Below are 20,032 nucleotides of genomic sequence, written 5' to 3' on the forward strand. Positions count from 1 at the left end.
GGCACCATATACAGCACGTTCTCCAACAGTCTGGAGAACCATTTCACCAAGCAAAGAACCACTGACGCGTGAAATGGTTCTACATGTAACTCGTAGATCTAAACAGAACCATTGTTTTTACTGAGTAACCCTTGAAGAACCAAGAACCCTTTTAAAATGTGCCATCTGGGTCTGTAGTGCAATGCCTCTCTGCCACCGTGTGGTGTCGCTCAAGAGTAGCTGAACGTGCGCCTCGCGACTCTCCCCCTCCCCCTTTCGCTTGTTGTGTGTGTGTGTGTGTGATGTGTGTCGGGCTAGAAAGTGAGCCTGGGTTTCCAGCTGAGTGCTTGCGCTCCTCTCAGCGTGTGTGTGTGTGAGTGTGTGTGTGTGTATATGTGTGTGAGCGCGTGCGTGCGCGTGTGTGTGCTGTCATTATTACTATCCAGTCTGCTCCCCCTGCTCAGAATGGCCAGATTCGCTCAGACTGAGACAAGACGGCAGCAGCCTCCCCCCCAGCAGCCCCATCCCGCTCACTCCAGCCTGCTCTCCACCGGACCCGGGGCTTCACCGACCCAACATCCACTCCTCCCTCTCCCGCACCAGCACCAGGGCGCCCAGACCCCTTTCCCCAAACCCATGAACGGGTCAGAACCCATCTCCATTCATCCGGAGAACGGCACCATGAAAGACCAAGACGCCATAAAACTCTTTATCGGGCAAATACCGCGGAACCTAGAGGAAAAAGACCTGAAACCCCTGTTCGAACAGTTTGGGAAAATCCACGAATTGACAGTGTTAAAGGACCGATACACCGGCATGCACAAAGGTAAAGCTTCAAATCCCCCTCCGCCCCCCGCCCCCGCCAGCATTGTTTACCGGTCTACTTACTACTGAGTCTGTCTATTGTAAACAGTTGCTTGTTATTATATTACACGCACATAACAGTAATCTTGGCATTGTGGGTTTTTTTCCCGGGTTTAGCAGCTGTTATTACAGCCGTTCTGTTACTGACCTGCACAATTATTTGGCTGATATTCATAGTAAAACTCGTCATTTTGTGGCTGTTTTGATTAGAAACTGTTCTTAATTATTAGATTTGTCGTTCAGTGTGTGACGCCTGGCTGCTGTAATTAATAGCCTACGTTCTATTAAGAGTTGGTCTTAGGTGTCGAACATGCTGTCACAGCTACACAAAAGGGTCTCTTTAGCTCCAATCTGTGTGCATTTCAATGTGTTTTCTGACTTTTTCTCTGGAACTGGGGCAAAGATGGGTCAGAAGAGATGTATTTTTTAAGAGCCTTTTGCGATCAGGGAAACATCATTTATTCATCTCACCGAGCCTGCCTCGCGCCTCACTGTAGGAACCGCTCGTGCGCAGCCGACACGTTTCTTGGTAATACAGTGTTTTGGAACGTAAACGCGATCCGCCTTCCTTTTTTCCCCACCCGCATTCCGACAAGCCACGCCCCCATAGCGAGGATTGGCCGATAGCGTCGCTCGTCCTGCGCTAGGATAGGCTAGCGGTTCATTCTCTCTGACTCTCACGAGTGATTCGATAGGTACAGCTCGCCAATGCAAGCGCGTAGGAGGCGGGGCTTTCCGGAAGACGGGTAGGGAAAAAACAGCGGTTAAGTACGCGTCCACTGGTGTTCCTTTTTGCTAGTAGACTCCAAAGTCTACCTTAAGAAGGATAATCCACCGAATCTTTTTTATGTCTGTGTGATTCCATATATTTGATATATAAACAAAGCCATTCACAGTGATTTAATGAGTAAAAAGTCGATTACAGAGAAACCTACCCACCTTGGATTGCTTTACAGTAGTGGTGATAGGAACCAGCGGTCGTGATGTCTTCAGTACAAATATAGCAGGTTTATTTACTATCCAGAATCACCAGTGAACCTACACATGTATGTGTGTGTGTATATATATATATATATATATATATGTGTGTCTGTTTAGCCAGGGTGACACCCTGCACGTTAGCTCTCCTCCATGAATATGTTTTAAAGTATGTTTTGGGTCAAAACTGCCATTAAACAAAGTCTTAGTTATCAGGCAGTGTATTTGTAACCGTTTTATGTAATAACTTTCTGTCAGGTAGCTTTCAGGCACGTTAAACATTTAAGACGTCTGATTCCTATCACAACCTCTGTCAACAATTCTGACTCTTAGTTTCTCTAAAATGGAGCATCTCACACCAAACCACTCTGAATGACGTCATTTATCGTAATGGTTTAATTATACAGACAGACATTTTACAAAATTGTTGGAATTCCCCTTTTAAACAAATTGTAACGTAGATACTATTTCACATCAAATAATATCTGTACCTTCAATGCCAGAGTTTTACTATAAATGGAGCTCTCTTGCAGGCCAAAGTTAATGGCCTTGTTACATGACCCATAAGCTACTATGAAAGCCTACAGTCCAGTGGGCTCAGCGTTATGATGAAATAAATAGGTTTTGAGTCAACAAACATTCAGTTTCCTCTTTTCAGCTGTGAATCAATTCACGCCTACTTTGCTATTAGCTTGCAAAAGCTTATAGGAGCCTAATCCTATTCATGGCACTCTTTCATAGCTCATTTAAGACTCAAATATGACCAAAAATAAGACATGCAAGACCACCTCATTTTTTAACGTACATTCTGTGCACTGTCTTTACAAACATCCCTAAAGAAAATGTGTGATTTGTTGTAGCACAAGCTTTACATCTTTTTTTTTTGTCATCAACTTGTGATTTAAGGGGATGTGCTCACTAAGGGGATCAAATGTAGAGGACACGTTTCGGAAGGAGAGCGCATCTCAGCTCTGCTAATTCACGCAGGAAAACATGGAATTAGTTTGTTAGGCGTGATAATAAGGCATGACCATAATGACTCGACTGAAGAGGATTAGAGACTGTAGTTATTGTCTGAGGCCTCGGTCCCTTGCATCGGCCACAGTGTCCCTTAACACAGTCTGCTTTTCCCAATTAAAATGGGCTCTGGTCTGGTTACTCTGCAGAATTTAATGTGACTAATGCTGTTCAATGCCAACCCGGGGGCAATTATTGTCCCTTGATTGGTATTAATAGTTAGCATTCACTCCCATGACATTTCAGGATTGATCACTCAAAGTCTAATACTCCCATAGCACTTAATTAAAGTTTGTATATTGATTTTTTATCTATCCATTGTGTGGGTATGTGAGTTTTTAGATTCTGCAGACTAGAAATGCTGGTATAAATTCTTGTTATTCTAACTGGCCTGTTGCATGCAGTGCAAGTAGATTGTTGATGCTCTACTACTTCATTTTTGGAATTGCCACCACAAGCATATGCATACGTGTTTCTGCAATGCTAGACGAGATGCAGGATGACTGACATTACGAATAGTCATATCTGCAGGAGTGGAATATCAGCATTGAACTAATGTCACGGGGATCATGGTGTTAATGTCTTTTTAACCGGTGTAGAAATACTCCTGGAAAGCCCTTCACAATAAATCAAAGAAATGACCTAATAAATGTTAACTTTATTTTTTTAAGCTCATCTCTTATAGGTGACCTCTGCAGTGACTTGCATATGCGCTTGTTCTGAGCTTAAAGCAGCTTATGTTCCTGTGTACAGTACGGTTATTGTAGAATTGGCCTTGGTTTCTCATATGTTACTGCAGTTTCTCTCTAGATGAAGTGGCTCTTAGAAAGTTTGGTTTATGGCTGTATATGGAGTTTCCTGTCAGGAGGCATATTCATATCATATGAGGTTCACGGTCATGTGCCTGCTGTCCTTCAGGTTTAGGCCCATTGCTATAAAATGTAGTTTGTCTAGCTGGTTTTGATAGCTGGTTCTCTCTGGATGCCTACAGTACTGGTTGTATGTCTATTAGCATCATACTGTTTCCAGTGTTTTTAATTTTAATGTGCTGTAAATAGGCATTCTGGTCTTAAGCTCAAGTCTAATGTCATTTGTCGTGTTACACTGTGCACTGGACTGCGGCATTGCATACCTCAGCTTCATCGGTTTGACCTGTTTCATGATTTTATATCGATTTCATGTTTTCTTTCTTTAATGTTCGCTCAATGTGCATTACAAAAATACATTATTCAAGCATTGGAAATCACTGCGGTGTTAGCCAATCCTGACTGCTAGCCTAGCCACTGATGTATAGGCTAATGAATATAATCAAGATTAACTTGAGTGGTGAAAAACATTGTACAGAAAACAACGATTCTATCATTATTCAGCCCAAAATTGACATTTTTTACGCTTTCTTTCAGAGAAAAAAGTCAAACTGAGGTAAAGTATCTTTAAGCAGTTATCTCGCTAACTTTAGCTTTTAGCATGCTGTCCTCTTCATTTGATGTTACTTCTGTCATTTGAGTAATCCTTTCTCTCCACTGACATGATGATTTGAAGACAGTTAGTACAGCTATACAACCCTTTAAGCAGTAGCGTTAGCCATCTGCCTTCCTCCTGCATTTAGCAGAAAAAAATCAAACCCAAAGCAGTCTTTCAGTGGTTCTTCCCACCTTCAGAATACATCGTCAGGAGGGGGTTTCTTGTCTTTAAACCAGTAAATCTCACTGTAGAGAATCTGCATCAGTGCAGGATGTGAGTACATTTTTAATCTTGTTGCATTATAGAGCCGCTGTGTTCCTTTAATATGACAAGATTTTATACTATACAGCTTTAGAGCATATCTGTTAGTCCATCATGAAATGTTCACACACTGTAAGGGGCAGCTGGTGTTTTAATTTTGTGAAAAAAGAGGAGGTTTTGATTTGAAAGCAACAACATTGTAGTTCCTTCTTGGACACCAACTAGATTGTCAAATGAAATATTTACTGGCTCTCTTATTCATTTGATTGACTTAAACGAGGAAGACAGAGCGAAGCAGCCATAGCAACCGTATGTGTGTATTATGCAACTGGAGCTTCATTGTGAAAAATGTAACACCTCAGCGGCTCCCCTGACAGGAGCCATGAGCCTGAGCTCCAGGATGAGCTCCTCTCGTCTTGGCCAGTGATCGTTGTTGTGAATGGTGATCTTTTCATATGACCTGTGCGCTAAGGTCTCATTAGCTTCCTTCAGGTAGATTTAGCTCTGTGGCAAGAACCGTTGATTGATAGCCATTCGTTTGGAAGTGGCATCCAGGAATATAGTATTGACCCTTTGGATATGTGGACTTCGGAACAGGATGGGAAAATACTAGAGATGTAAACCACAATAATCAGAATTTGATTCAATATGACACAGTGGCATCTTGCCAAAGAGTGGCTAAAAAATGTGAGTTAAGTTAAAGGACCCATTTCATAGAAACTGAATTTTTCTCACTTGTAGCATGTAAACATTGTTAGAGTTAACATTCATAAGTCATTATTAATTCAGCTGTGCTGAAGGCTGTAAAAGTAGATATGTAAACATGTAGGTTTTTATGGGTTTGGGCACCCCATCAATATATATTAATATATACAGATATATATTATTTATACATATTGGGGGGAAAAGCATAAAATGTGACAAAAGTTATGGCACATTTTATATTGTATGTTTTATTTTTTCCAATATTGTATTTTCACTTAATAAATCGATAAAACATTTCATTTGACCAGGTGCACCCAAATGTTTGCATACAACTGTTTGAAAACCAAGCTGCAAAATAGTCACTGTGAATTCACTGTTTTTCTGATGTCACAAAAACCCGCACACTTAAATATTCACTTACCCAGAGCACAGCATAATTGAATGAAAGTATGTTGACTATTTTTGGTATATAAAATGTTATAAGTGGACCTCAGATGATAAAAGCTAAGAAAAATCCAAGATATGGGCCCTTTAATATGCTAATGTTTCCATTTTCAGTTTATTAGAGCATTCAAAGTTTTAAAGATATGAAGGCTATGCTTTACAACGTCCCAGACTCTAAGACTCTAGCTTCAAGCTAGTGTTATCCCTAAGCCAATGTGCTAGCCACAAGCTAACATGCTAGTTACGATACTCTGATACAATAGAATAGAATAGAATAGAATAGAATACAATACAATACAATACAATACAATACAATACGATTTGATTTAATAAGAGGCCTTGTATTGTTGCATCCTTTGAAATACAAATGATTTTTTAAAGTATAAGCACTTTGTAAATTAGATCTTATTATCAGAACCTTGAATAAATGGCAGTTTTTCTGAAAAGTTTGGAATCATTTTGATGATATGAAATCAATTTGTTGAAATTCCATTATTCCATTATTGAGAATCAAATTTGGTTATGAAGTTATAAAAGTAGAATTAATATCTAGGATGTAACACATTGGAAAGTGATGATAAAATCTCAAGGATATCAAATATCAAGAATGCATAATTACAGTACATGCATTGTCACATAATACCTTTTTGATGCTCGCAGGAAATTTGTATTGAAATATTGAATAAAACATCTACATAGCCTGCCAGTGATTATAAACTTTTGAACAGCATTGTATGCTGATTATTTTGTTTGGCATCTGGCTATGCATGAATTATGCATATCGCTGCTGTTGGAACAAAACCTCGTATCTCCATTTTTGTCTTTTTTCAGTTTTTGACATAATTTGAAAATGCCTATTGGCTTTTACATTGTGTGCATTTTTTGATGATGAAGGGACCAAAAGAACCAGCCCAAAATGACTTGGAAAAATGTCTGGTTCCATTGACTTACATTAAAAGTAAAGTAGGTTTTTTCCTCCTCCTGTAAAGTTACCATTTTGGAGATGCAAGATTTTGTTCTGGCAGCAGCGATATGTACCAAAGAGACTCTTTCGAAATATATGAAAAGATATTAAAAGTTGAGATACTAAATCTTTTTGTATTGACTGTATGCTGACAGGGAAATTGAGCAGTAGGCCACATGCATGTATAATTTGCTCAGTTGCTCAAGGGTTGATATCCATCTTGAAATATCTCAAACTGGCGAGTTATTTTGCTGTGCTAATATCCACTGACATCGGTTTTGATAGTTTTATGGCTGTTGGCAGATCACATTGTCATGGCAACTAGATTGCAATAATTTTGCATCAAGCCAGGCATAGAGAGATCTGCCTAAGACCAGAAATTCTGGAACAAATGCCATTTCCGGCACTCTGTTTTTTCTTGAGTCATTCCATAGGAGAGGAACAGACACTATCTGTGCTCCACAGTGAGCTTCTGTTTTGCCTATTTCGAGACAATGACAAAAAGGAAAAAAGGAAGGAGGTGAACGAGGTGAAGATTGAAAGAAATGAACAAGCGAAACGCTGACCAATTTAAACGCAGTGTGTTTTTTTAAAGCTCCATCAGCAAGAGGTGCATTTGTAGAAAGGAAAATAAATTGACAGCAGTGCTGAGGAGATACTGCTGTAGTGTTCTGTGATAATCACTTGCAATTTTGAGCTGATTCATAGGAAGTCTTACGAGAAAAAATCTTTGATTAAGAGAGAGGCGTACGTGGATTGAAAAACCCACCAAGGGATTCCTTACCTTCAGCGGAAAAATACAAATTCAGAAATTCAGTGAGAAACCTTGTAATTCTCGTGTGTAGTGGCAGGAGACGAGAGCGTAATATTGATCGGCCTTTCTTTCGGACCCCAGTGTTTTTGTGAAGGGGGGCATGGCATGTCATTATGTGTCAGTCAGTAAACGGTGACAAATGTAACACTCTACCTCTCTCTCTCACTTTCTCTCTCTCTCTTTCACCTCCGAACCGGACAGGAGAGAAATGAAAGGCAGGCAGGAGGCTAAGCACAACAGATGAACAGACAGTGAGATGGAGTGATTGTCAGAGCGAGAGAAAACAAATGGTGGCTTTAATCGGAAGGTGCCTGACTCTTACAGGCAGGTTCAGAGGCAAATCCGCTATGGCAGAGGAAGAGGAGGAGAGAAAACAAAGGGATTAATATGAAGGAAAGTTGCAAGGTTGGAAGGGCAGGCTGGCCAGATGTGGAGCATAATCACTGTTGCAAAAAAGGTGCCAGAATAAGACCAGCTGAAATTGTACCGCTAGTACTGCTAACAGGGAAATATCATTGGTGATATTTCTAGATGTTAAGATCATTTTTAATTTCATCAGACCAGTGCCAGATCTACCTGATAAGCGACATAAGTAGCTGCTTAGGGCCCTTTGGCCACCAGCTGGTCTGGATTATTACTGTTATTATTATCATTATGTTGTCTAAGATGCTTGAGTGAGGTGAAAAAGCAGCTGGTTAACCATGTCTAAGAAAATGTATGCTTCTGGATATAAAAGAAAGAGAGGAGCTTGAAGACAAAACGGAGGAGCTTGAAGACGAAAGCATTTTTGTTGTTGTGTTAATATGTAAATCATTTGTTTTGGTTTGTACATAAAGCAGTTGATCAAGGGGCTGTCTAATGAAGCCTGTTCAACTTAGACAGGCTTTATAAGTTGCAGTTTCACAAACCCTAACAAACACTGTTACACAACAGCAGTTTACAACTTTCTCCATTAATTCAGGTTTGGATGCTCTGGCTGTGATTAATTCTCCTGCACACACACATGAAAGTGTTACATTTATGACAAACAACCAACCTTGTGAAAAATGAGGAGGAGTTGCCAGAGAAAGAAAAAGCAATCATGCTAACTGAATATGCAGAAAGTAAACCATTTATAATAGTTAAAAACCAAAACCATATTTAAATTGAAATAAACTCAAAGTAAGCTGGGTAAGCAAAAAAGTATTGTGTCATGACACATACCTGAATGCTGAGAATGCTGAGAAGGTTCTCTAAGATTTAAATGGTCACTTATTAAAAAATCAAAACGGCATCTAATCATCAGCAATGCACATTTAGGCAGTTCTGATATGTATATAGCTTAGATAGCTGACGGTAGTCTTTGTTGACAGTACATCAGCTAGCAAAATGCATTATACCTTTTAGAAGCAAATTCTCAGTCACTTCTTCTCTAAAACATCACAGACCCAGACTCAAAAAGAAGGTCCAGCTTGATGCTTAGGTCTCAAGTGCAAAATCAACATCATACAGATGAAGATATGATGACAATAGTAGATAATTCACGTACATCCTCAGAAGACCTGTCATGCACCAAGTTTTCTTATGCAGTTACCCATCTCCACCAGAGAGGTCTCCAAATCCCCAAATGTTACATTGTGCTGCTTTGAATGGAAACATAGTAGTAATAACGTTCTGATCTGACCTTTTGAATTCTGGAACAAATGAGCATCAATAAATATCCAGTTTAGCCATCATTTAAAGGATGAATATAATCTTAGACTCTAATCTCTGTTTTGTCCTGCATGTAAACACAGTTAATAAATTTGAGAAATATTGCTAATGTTCTGCCTTTTCTATCTCAGGGCGACACAGAGAAACCAGTTCATGCTTTTGTAAAGGTCTTTTTACTGGGCCTCCTTACAATACAACACATCCTCTGCACAGATCCTAACAGAAGCAAAAAGCAGAGCTCATATCATACTAGTTTAGAAAAGTCTTTTGCTAGTTTTTAAAGCTCTAAATGGCTTGAAAGCACCTGGATACCTTACAGAATGTCTGATTATGCTCCAACATGTGATCTGCAGAAACCAGCCTTCTGCAAATGCCCTCCATGATATATAGACAATGTGGTGAGACTTATTCTGTTACTAAGTTTGCAATCTGTGGAATTCCTCCTTTAATTAGGCAGCACACTTTAAAGAAACAGTTAAAAAGCTAATTCTCTAATTTAGCGTTGAATTAGATTTCTTCCAATCTGATCCTTTATATAGCTGTTGCTGAACAGAGTCTATAATAGAAGTCAAGAAGTCAAACTCAACTTTCATTTCTTCTATTTCAGTTTGAGCTGTCACTGGTTTAAAACGGCCTATGTGAATAAGGTTGTTGTTGTTATTATGGATAAAATGACTTTTCCATCACCATCTGCTCTGGAGGAAATGTATGTATTGTCCTACTAACAGCAACACAGTGCAGTTTTGTCTTTAACCATGTCACAATTTAGATTTTTTGCACAGAAGGTTTTGTACTTCGCACATGTGTAAATATGTGTTGTATGTGCAATGGTGTCTACTGTCCATATTACTAAGACGACACTTAATTTATTTAATTTCCACTCAAATCAGACATACAGGTTAATTTTCAGTGTCAGAAAAAAACAGAAAACATTTCTTAAATTAACAGAAAATAATATAATAAAATAAAATAATAAAAGTAAAATAAGTTCAACAACTCAATTTAACCACTAGCAGCTTCTTTGTTTGATTTGCAAATGTTCTTCTTTTTTGTCTGTTTCCTTTTCACTGTGAGGCTTCTTGTCAGCTGCACATCCTTTCAGACCCATTGTGTTGAGTGTTGAGCCTTCTTAAGGTGGGAGGATGGACAGAAACACCTGTGGATGTTTTCAGATCTGAAGTAAGAGTGGAGCTTGACTTTCTCCTCTCTCTTAAAGATAAAAGCTTTAAGTGATGTTTATTTATCTCATTTCTGATCTCATCAGAAATATCTCAAGAAAAATGAACTGTATCTAGGTGTGTAGTGGATTGTAATGTGTATTGTGATAGCAGTATTTTGTAATGCTGTATTGCTATGTTGTAGGGTTGCATATCCTATAATCATTATTGCTATTTTCATTGCAATGATTAGAATGAAAACTGTGATGGAAAAAGAGATGGATGAGGAGTGAAATGGAGAGGAATATTATTAGTGTTCTTTGTGTCACCTGTCAGGATTGTGTTTGAAAGGAACGCTGCTCAGCAGGGCTAAAAATAGGAATCTGTGGTATTTCCGAAAATAGGTTAAGCTGCCATCGCTGCACTGCTGGCATGACATCACCACTGTGCTGCCAGCCGTCCCCCCGAAGACTGTAGAAGTGGAGGGGGGTGGGTGAGTGAGAGGGAGAGATAGAAGGAAACAGAGAAAGAGTTAGTCCTCAGTCTCTGTATGTATACACTGTATATGGATATTTTATGTATGTTCATTTTTTACAGTTCAGGAAATAGAGAGATTGTGTGAGAGAGAAAATGAACAAGAAAGAAAGAGACAGAACGAGTGAAAGAAAGAAAGAGAAGGTAGTGAGACAGAAAAGGACAGAGAGCAAGAGAGAAGACTAAAGAGAACAAAAAAGAGGAAGAGAAAGATAAGGAGATGGAGAGAAACAGGGAAAAGAAAAAAGAGAGAAGCAGAGAGAAAGACAAAAAAAGGTAAAGAAGGGGAGAAATGCAGCAAGAGAGGTGAGAAAAGAGGGAGAGAAAGAGAGGAGAGAGACAGAAGTGGGGGGTTGGGGAGGAGAGAGCGAATGAAGGAGGGGAAGGAAAAAGTAAGAGACAGAAGGGGACAGAGAGAAGAAAAAGAGACAAACGGAAGAGGGGCAGGGATAGGAGGGGAGAGAAAAAGAGGGGAGGAGAGAATGAAAGATGGAGAGAGAAGGTCTGACAGAAGGGAAGAGAAGAAAGAGAGAAAGAGAAGGGGAGAGGGAAAGAAGAAGACAAAAGAAGGGGGAGAAAGAAAGAAAAAAAAATGAAAGGGGGGAGACAGAAGGAGGGGGAGAAAGAAAGTGAGAGGAAAGGAGGGAGAGTAAGAAATACAGAAGGAGAGGGAGAGAAAAAGAGGGGAGGAGAGAATGAAAGATGGAGAGAGAAAGTCAGACAGAAGGGGAGAGAGAAGAAAAACAGAAAGAGAAGGGGAGAGGGAAATAAGAAGACAAAAGGAGGGAGAGAAAGAAAGAAAAAGAAAAAAATGAAAGGGGAGAGAGGGTTAAAGACAGAAGGAGGGGGAGAAAGAAAGTGGAGAGAGATAGAGAGGCAAGGAAAGAGGGAGAGAAAGAGACAAGAGAGAGAGAGAGAGAAAGAGACGAAAGATGCAGAGGGGAAAGTAAGAAATAGAAACAGCAAGAGAGAGAGTGAGAAGAAAAAAAGAGACAAACAGGAGGGGGTGAAAGATAGAAGATGGAAGACAAAAGAAGGGGGGAGGAGAGAAATGGAGCAAAAACAAAAGATAAGCAAAGGGCAAAATGGAGAGAGGGAGAAAAGGGGGGGAGAGAGAACAAAAGAGAAGAGAGAAAAAGGCAGAAGTAGAAGTGGGAGAGAGTATGATAAAGACAGAAGGAATAGAAGGGGAGAGAGGAGAGTTAATGAAAGAAGGAAGGAAATGGAAAGAAAGGAAGAAAGAATGAAAGAAAGAAAGAAAGAAAGAAAGAGAGAGAGAGGCAGAGAGAGGAGAGACAGAGAGAGAGTGTACTTCACTCCTCTCTGATGCTTTTTTCCAGCATTCTCCCAGCCATTCTGTTTGATTAGCAGTGGCTGTTGTGCCATAAGCACATTAGGAAATGTCACCTGTAGGAACTGGACATGCCTGGACGCTTGAGGCTTCCTAAAAATGACCCAAACTTGGACGTGCTATATCAGAAACTCTCAGACTGAAGCCACAGTAAAAATAACTTGTGCTGGACATTTTCAGATGACATGTTTTCAAAATCTCACTCTCTCCACTCGTGGTTACTGGTTGCACCCTTGGTGCTCATATTCTGTACAGAGTTTTATGACAGGGCTGATGAACACTTGATTAAAAAGTAATCAGTTGACCTTCTTGATGTATCAGCAGTGATTAGTTGGCAGTGTGCATGATTATAATGCATATTTTAAATTCTCATACTGTTCTGACTTACAGTAAAAGCAGAGGCTGGTACACACATCCCTTTCTATGCATTTATAGTGCAAAGGTCTAAAGTGAACACTTCTTTTTGCATACTGTTGTAATTTAATGCAAAGTTGTTTTTATTACAAATTGTATTATCAGCATAACAATTTAAGGGAAAAACAGGATCTTTGAAATATTTACATGAATTTCAAAATGTCTCAGCATTTGGTTTGTCCTCTTTTTCCTTTAATGAGAGTATGCAGTAAAGCTGGACCCCAAAGCTTGCCAAAGTCTCTCATGAGTAGATCAAATTCAGCTGATAGTCATCTAAGTAAGTGTTTCAGAGGAACAGATAAAAATAAAAAACAGATCTTTTACTGCAAAAGCCTCAACTAATCACCTTGTAGCTGTGTAGGATCTTGAAAATGTCTTCCTTATTTCACTTATCACAATTTTTCCTCAAATTCTCTCTCAATTTTTAAAAAATTGTACACCATTTTATTGTTTATTTCCAGGTATATATAGATTACAATATAGATTATATAGAACCTTTTTGAAAATGGTTCTGTGAAGCACCAAAATGGTACCTCTATTGTAACAGGCTTTACATCAGAACAATTAAAAAACCCTTTTTGGTGCTTTATAGAACCCTTTTCAAAAATGTTCTGTTTAGAACCAACTACAGCACATTCTCTATCAATCTAAAGAACCTTTTTCACGATGCAAAGAACCCTTTAATCATGCAGGTTCTACATAAAACCATTTTCTTTACTAAAGAAACCTTGAAGTACCATCACTATTAACTGTGGAGGTGGTTCTATATAGAACCATTTTGGAAAGAATTATATAGCACCAAAGAGGGTTCTTCTGCTGCGAGAACACTTTTTGGTGCTACATTAAACCATTTTCAACCATTTCTATATAGAACTATATACAACACATTCTCCATCAGTCTGACGAACCCTTTCACCATGCAGAGAACCCTTTAATCATGTAGATGGTTCTGTATAGAACCACTGTCTTTACTAAATAATCCTTGAAGAACCATCTTTTTTTAAGATTATGTTCTGTAAGTTGCTAAATGAAGAAGAAATATGTGTAGCACAGAAACAAGTTTCATATGGCTGTATTGAAGATGATTGTTTTTCAAGATTTTTTGAAGAATTAATTAAATATGTGATAATATTTGACCAAAATGCTTTTAATCATTTTACACATAGTCAAGTTTACTAATTCATTTTAATCTTTGTTGTAATTAAAATTTTTCTAAGGTAACCTTCCACACATAGAGATGAACAATGGGGAAGTATGGGAAATTGTAGTATATAAAGTTGTACTTTTTTATTGAGTTTATTTCTTCTTTTCTTTTCAGGATCATCTTTTTACTGCTTTTATTTCAAAGTATTCCAAGCAATGCAACATTGATCACAGTAAGACTTCTTCATAGTTTGTAGATTTCCTTGGCAGGCACATAAACTCAACTCAAGCATAAATGACTCAGACTTTTTTGTGACTTTGCGTGCTTCTGTGATGTGAAATTTGATGCCTCATCTGAAGCACTACTGATTCTTGACAAAACTATTTTAGGCATCACCCATTAATGAAGATATAGTGGTAAGCGTTCAGTACTTAAAGGAGACATATTTAATTATTTAGGAGACATTTTTACTTATTTATTTCATGTTATTATATTTCCCTGTGCTCTTTGAATTCTATTCTATTAAATTATATCTATTATTATATTATATTCTATTAAAAATATAAAGGTTATATAGTTTTACCCAGCTAATGACCATTGCTGTCATTGGCTGTCTCAGTAGACACAGTGTGGCAGTTGTGCTTGGCTGGTGAGCTCAACACTGGCTGCAATGGAGCACAGCATAGTAAAACCATGAATCTAGATTAAGCTGTAAGCATCTTTGTTTACCTGTTTGCCACCACTAAGATAATGCAAACTTTCCTCAGCATTTTGAAAGGAATTTAAATGCTATGTTTAAAGCTAACATGGCATTTATTTACATTGTTACCCAGCTCGCTGTCTTAAGCACTGAATTTTCAGTCATGTCCAGGAGACATCTGTACATGAAGCGGCAGCTGTGAAGGCAAAAGTATGAAGACTAGAGTAGGATATTAGTAGTTATTAGAGTACAGCAGGAACTGTAGGAACTGTTGCTTGATGTGGTGCAGAATTGAGCTGGAAATCCTAACAAGCTTTCTGTAAAAAATAATCTAAGATGGGTGACTTGACATTTTAGTGACTTGACATTTTACTTTTCTCTTGAGCAGCTTTGAACACTGATGTGGCAAATTTTCTGTCTTATCGATATGGGCTAGAATCCGATTCTGAAAGTCAGGTCAGTGTCTTCTGTTCCTGGCCTCCAGTAGTTGCTGTGTTTTGTGTGAGGGAGTACCAAGCTGTAATTGTTCCCAGTTACACCCTTAAAAAGGTTCCCAAATGGTTCTTGGCTTGGATGTATTGTTCTTGGTAAAGGCTTTAATTAGTATTGAGACTTCCATTATTAAAGAATCATCCATTGGAAGGCTATGTAGGGAACCAAAAGTGGTTCTTGTTTGGCATCACTAAAAGAATCCTTTTGTCATCTTGATTGAGCCTTAGCTCCTGAATTTATAACATAGAAAGCCCTTCAGCCTCAAGCTGAGTGTCCTGCTCTGGGCCTGCAGCCACTCTGCTATGCAGGGAGCATGGATGTTGGGCACACTTAAAGGTGCCTGCCTTAATTAAGGTTTACAGGTTACGCTAGAGTACTGCTTATATTACAGAACTCATTACAAGCTAATTAGGCTGGGGCAGAGACAGTATTGTTGTTGGAACAATTACTGTGATCGCATTGCAGCGGATCAAACCCAGATGACACTGCGAGCGCTGGTCAGCTCATTATGAGCAGCACATCTAAGATCAGAGCATTCAGAGAAGCAGCTTGGTAACAAGGCTGTGTGGTTAGTGCGGTACACATCATTCCACTGTTTGAGTTAACTTAAAACATCTAACCATGCAGTGCTGAGAAACCTGGAGAAGAACAGAGGTACATTGAGACATTGAAATGGCTCCTTGGAGTGATGCCATTGGGGAACCCCTTTTGGTTCCCTCAAGATCCTTTACTAGAAGCCAGAGAAAAATGTAGTAATGACCTAGAGAAGAACAGAAATCAATATTTGAAATAGAGGTGTTATAAAGGGTTCTTTAGACACTCAAACGGCTCCTTGGAGCGATGCAATTGCATAAGCACTTTTGGTTCTCGGAAGAACCATTCTTTCTGTTCTGTATATGAACCTACTTTTTAGTGTCTCAGGAATCTCCATATAACATAAAGGTTTTACTTTTTTTTTTTTTGTTTGAAAAATTAAGGTGGCAAAAAGGGTTCTTTGCACTATCCATAGAAGGACCACTTTTGGTTCTTTAGAGAACTTAGTGCACATGAGAAGTGTGAATGTTAAGAAGCTTTTTAGTGACTAAAGAACATCAACATAATGCAAAGATTCTGAGAAGGACCCTTTCATTGGTATAGAACCTTTACATTACATACCTTTAAATGGTTCTCTGCAGCAAAAATCTTTTTTTTTTCAAGCATGGTTTATTAGGGAACCTTTATGTCACTCTTCAGAGAACACTATATGGCACGTTTTATAAGAGTGCAGTTCAAGAACCATTTAGGAGCCTTTATTAGCTAGTGTAGAGGGCTGAGGGTAAGAGAGGGAGGGATGATGGGGGTAGGATGGGTGCAAAGTGCTTAGGCTAAGAGAAGGAGAATGGGAGCATAGAAGAAGATTTATCCCAAAGACCTCCACTCTTAATGGGCACCTCGCGGCTCAGGGCCAAAGGTGAAGGAGCAGATTCACTGTTCCTCCAATAACAGCAGCAGCTGCGGCAAGAGCACTGGAGTTCCAGTCGGCCCGCAGTAAATAAAGCAGCAAATGGAGGCTGTCAGTGGTGGAGAGGCAGAGTAGCACCTTCTATTCAGCCTGCTTAATCACCACCATGTCTCTCCATCTCCCCATGAAGCCCCAGTCACTCCTTTCGACTTTGCCTGAGTTCACAACAACCCACAGTATGCACGGCTGCTCATTAGAAATGTCAATGTTCTGTACAAAGCTGTTCACATTGCATAAGCGCCAAATGTGGAAGGAGGTGATTTCTCTTCTAGATTTTTATCAAACGCTGTGGCAGATCATTTCCTTACTCCATCCCTTTTTATTCCACCGCTTGCTGCTGTGTCAGCATGGTCCAGTTGCATTCCCTTTATGTTGAGTTTCAAACAATTTCATCATGCAGCCAAAAATTTCGCACTTGGTATGCAACAGCGTGGCGGTAATTTGTACGTGTTTGGATTCCAATTATGAAGTTGTTAGAGCTGGTGCCTGTGGGCTGCAAATTCGTATTACACCATACATTAAAGCTCAGAGAAACACTTTTAAATTGAGATTGCATTGCTTTCTCTCTCCATGTTTTTTTCCCCTCTTTTTTTTGGCTAATATTATTGCAGCAATTAATTTGCTCTAGATGCCCCGTGTTTTCCGCCTCTGCAAATGCATCCAATTTGGAAGTGCCGTAATTGCAAGATACAAAGATACAAGATTTTCTCTTCTAGCCGAGGGTCAGGAAGAGCACGCCTTGGCTGCAGGTTTCTAGACATAACAAAGCTTTGATGTGTTCAGAAGCCGTGCTGGCTCAGGAAGATGTTGTTGTAATGGGCAAAAAGAACACAATTGACTGACTTGTTTGTTTATCATTGGAAATCATTATGTTGGGACAGTGTTTGGAATGAGCCAGCTCCTGCTTCGACACGGCCTGTTTTAGCTTGAGGGAAAAAAGTTCATGACCCTCACTTCTTGTCCGTCTATATCAGGAGACAAAGCCTTAGAGGGACTATACAGCTCACAACATGTGTCATAGTGAGCAGACAACCAAGAAGCACTTTATTTACACATAGGGTCAGTTGACCAGGTCCAGGAGTAAGCCTAGTTCTGGACTGTGTTATCCCCTCAATGGAGAATTTGTTTTTAAAATGCTTTGTAGTCCAGGACTAGACTTTATATCAGGCAATCTGTGCATCTTTGTGGGCAGATCATCTAGGTGTAAGATTGAGACTGTGGGAAATGATAATTTTCCCTTTTTAAATTTTTTTAAGTAATTCATATTTTTGTTTGATAGGTATTTGATTGCTCTGCCCTCTTAGCCAGTGTCACTCTGGCTTCTTCATGTCATTGAGTTTCCTTCACCCATGCCCATTAGCCTACATCAGTTTACATGTGGCAGGTTAGCATTCATACTAGTATTTTTTTGTGTGGGTGTCGTATTAGCACCCATAGCTAAGTGAAAGCTTCGGTAGCATAATAAATAAATGAACAACTCACATGAATAAATCTATGGCAGATACTCTGAAACATTCCAGTCTCCAGAGTGTGCATTTACATGCCAAATAAAAAAAGAAGATCAGAGGAGGATCCATTTTATAGCAGTCACTTTCACACCTATAAAAGTGTGATCCCCACTGTGTGGTTTGATGTCTGCCAGTGAGGCAACCTAACCCTGGCAAAGCAGGGACTGGCATTGGAGAGAGTACACCACTGTAGTGTGTTTACTGTCACTGTCATGGAGCAAGGGCGCATTAATGATGCTCTGTGTTCTAGCAACTTGTTTCATATGGGCTCTTTTCCTTTATTGAGTGGCCTTTATTTGTGCACATGCATGTGTGGTTCAGAATGTCTTCTCGAAGCCCTGGGGCTATGAGGCCCTCTCTCCTGTCCTCCCCTAGTGGCTGTTTCCTTTCTACCCCCCTGGGCTTTTCCTTCTGCAGCCTCTCTCTGTCAGTAGCTCTCAGAGTTTATCCCGGCCGGCTGGGACGTGGGTGGTTTGGACAGTGATGGCAGGCTGATCTATGGAGCTAGGGCTCGAGCTAAAACACACACACACACACACACATATATATATATATATATATATATATATATATATATATATATATATATATATATATATATATTCACGCACACACATTCAGTGAAGACCGGATTGGACAGGCTCCCCCATGCTAGAAAATAGACTGTCTGTATTTAGCCAGTCTACAGGGATTCCTCACAGCAGCACTAGCCCTGTCATTGTAAGGGACGAGCTTGTTTTGTGCCAGCTCGATTTTCCAGCACCCAACAATGGTTGAATGTTAGAAGGCTGTTAACCCCTTAAATAAACTAAATGCTGTACTGTGCAAAAGTCAGAGACCACTCTTCATTTATTCAAAACTGCACCATATATGATTTAAGTTTGAAAGAGTTTGCATTACTGAGTCAGGAGAAAAAAAAATATATGCTGAAATATAGGGTCACATGCTTAAAAAGAAGATCGAGCTCGATGTTTAGGTCTCAAATACAAAATCAATGTTATACTATTGAAGATATGATGAGAATAGTAAATCAGTTACTTTCATCCTCTGAAGAAGTTTTGACTGAGTTCACTGTTCACTCTTTCACTGACGGCAATAATCAAATTCACTCACTTGGGGAAGGGTTTTGAAGCACTACCAACATGTTATATGCAATTACACATTTCCATCAGAGGGGTCTCCAAATCCCCAAATCTTATATAGTGTGGCTTTAATTTAGAGTTGAAAGGGTGGTTAAGTGAAAGAGAAACTCAGAGGACATCAAGTGAAAAACACTGGAGTTCAAAAAACAATTAAAAGACATAGACGTGATAGATCATTTCTTTAAAAACTGGAAGCCAGTCACCTGAAGGAATGGAAGCTATAATAAAGGCAAAACTAGATACTGAAACATTTATACTTAGTTGTTGAGTTTACTTTGTAAATTATTAGTGTTTTTGTCTGACACTGAAAAATAAAAATAAAAAATGCACTTGCTAGCCATTGTGACTGAAAATTAAATAAACAAAGAGTGAAATCCTTTGCATAGTACCAAGCTACACAACATAGTAGTTTCATAGACATTGCTGAATAATTCCTAGTAGTTGCTGAGAAATAAACCTTAAAGCAAAAGTTTGGGCAAAAATCAAATTTGCTCTTTGCAATTTTTGCAAAATTCATCTTACTTTTAATGTAGTGGATCAGCCAAGAAATAGTCTGAAGTTTGTTTCTTCAGGGGGTTTCACACTGCATTATTCTGAGGTCAGAAAAAGAGATGCACTGTTCCCCTTTGGAACACTGCTTCGCTCAGCAACAATAGCATTATAACTGTCGGTCAACTATGCTAGTTGGCTGTTGTTTCAATATGTACAGGTGGAAAGCTCTTTAAAAAGATATCTACTGTTAACTAGCAAGTATGGTGCTGTCAGTAAAAACATTCTAAACCAAAAACTGCCTTCTCCTTAGTATTGCACTGGAGCTACGAAGCTAAAGCATCTAACAAAGCATAGAAGTCTATACCCACCTGTTAGCATTGTGTAAATTGCATGCTTAAATAACTTTTGACATTGC

The 20,032-nt window shown here is 39.2% G+C and overlaps 1 protein-coding gene across 9 annotated transcripts in view; it reads left to right on the plus strand.

Annotated features, from left to right (window-relative positions):
• Positions 1–323: 323 nt before the first annotated feature.
• Positions 324–20,032, plus strand: part of celf5a (cugbp, Elav-like family member 5a) — a 293,357-nt gene continuing 273,648 nt past the window's right edge. For 2 of the 9 annotated variants that reach the window (XM_017712056.2, XM_017712060.2), the window contains exon 1: positions 326–805. In XM_017712056.2, coding sequence (XP_017567545.2) covers positions 373–805 — 433 coding nt within the window. In that variant the 5' untranslated portion in view covers positions 326–372. Of the gene's footprint in view, positions 806–20,032 lie in introns of all 9 variants that reach the window. The other 7 variants (XM_017712057.2, XM_017712063.2, XM_017712058.2 and 4 more) reach the window with 6 other exon arrangements.

The sequence above is a fragment of the Pygocentrus nattereri genome, chromosome 15, assembly GCF_015220715.1.
Source record: "Pygocentrus nattereri isolate fPygNat1 chromosome 15, fPygNat1.pri, whole genome shotgun sequence".
Lineage (NCBI taxonomy): Eukaryota > Metazoa > Chordata > Actinopteri > Characiformes > Serrasalmidae > Pygocentrus > Pygocentrus nattereri.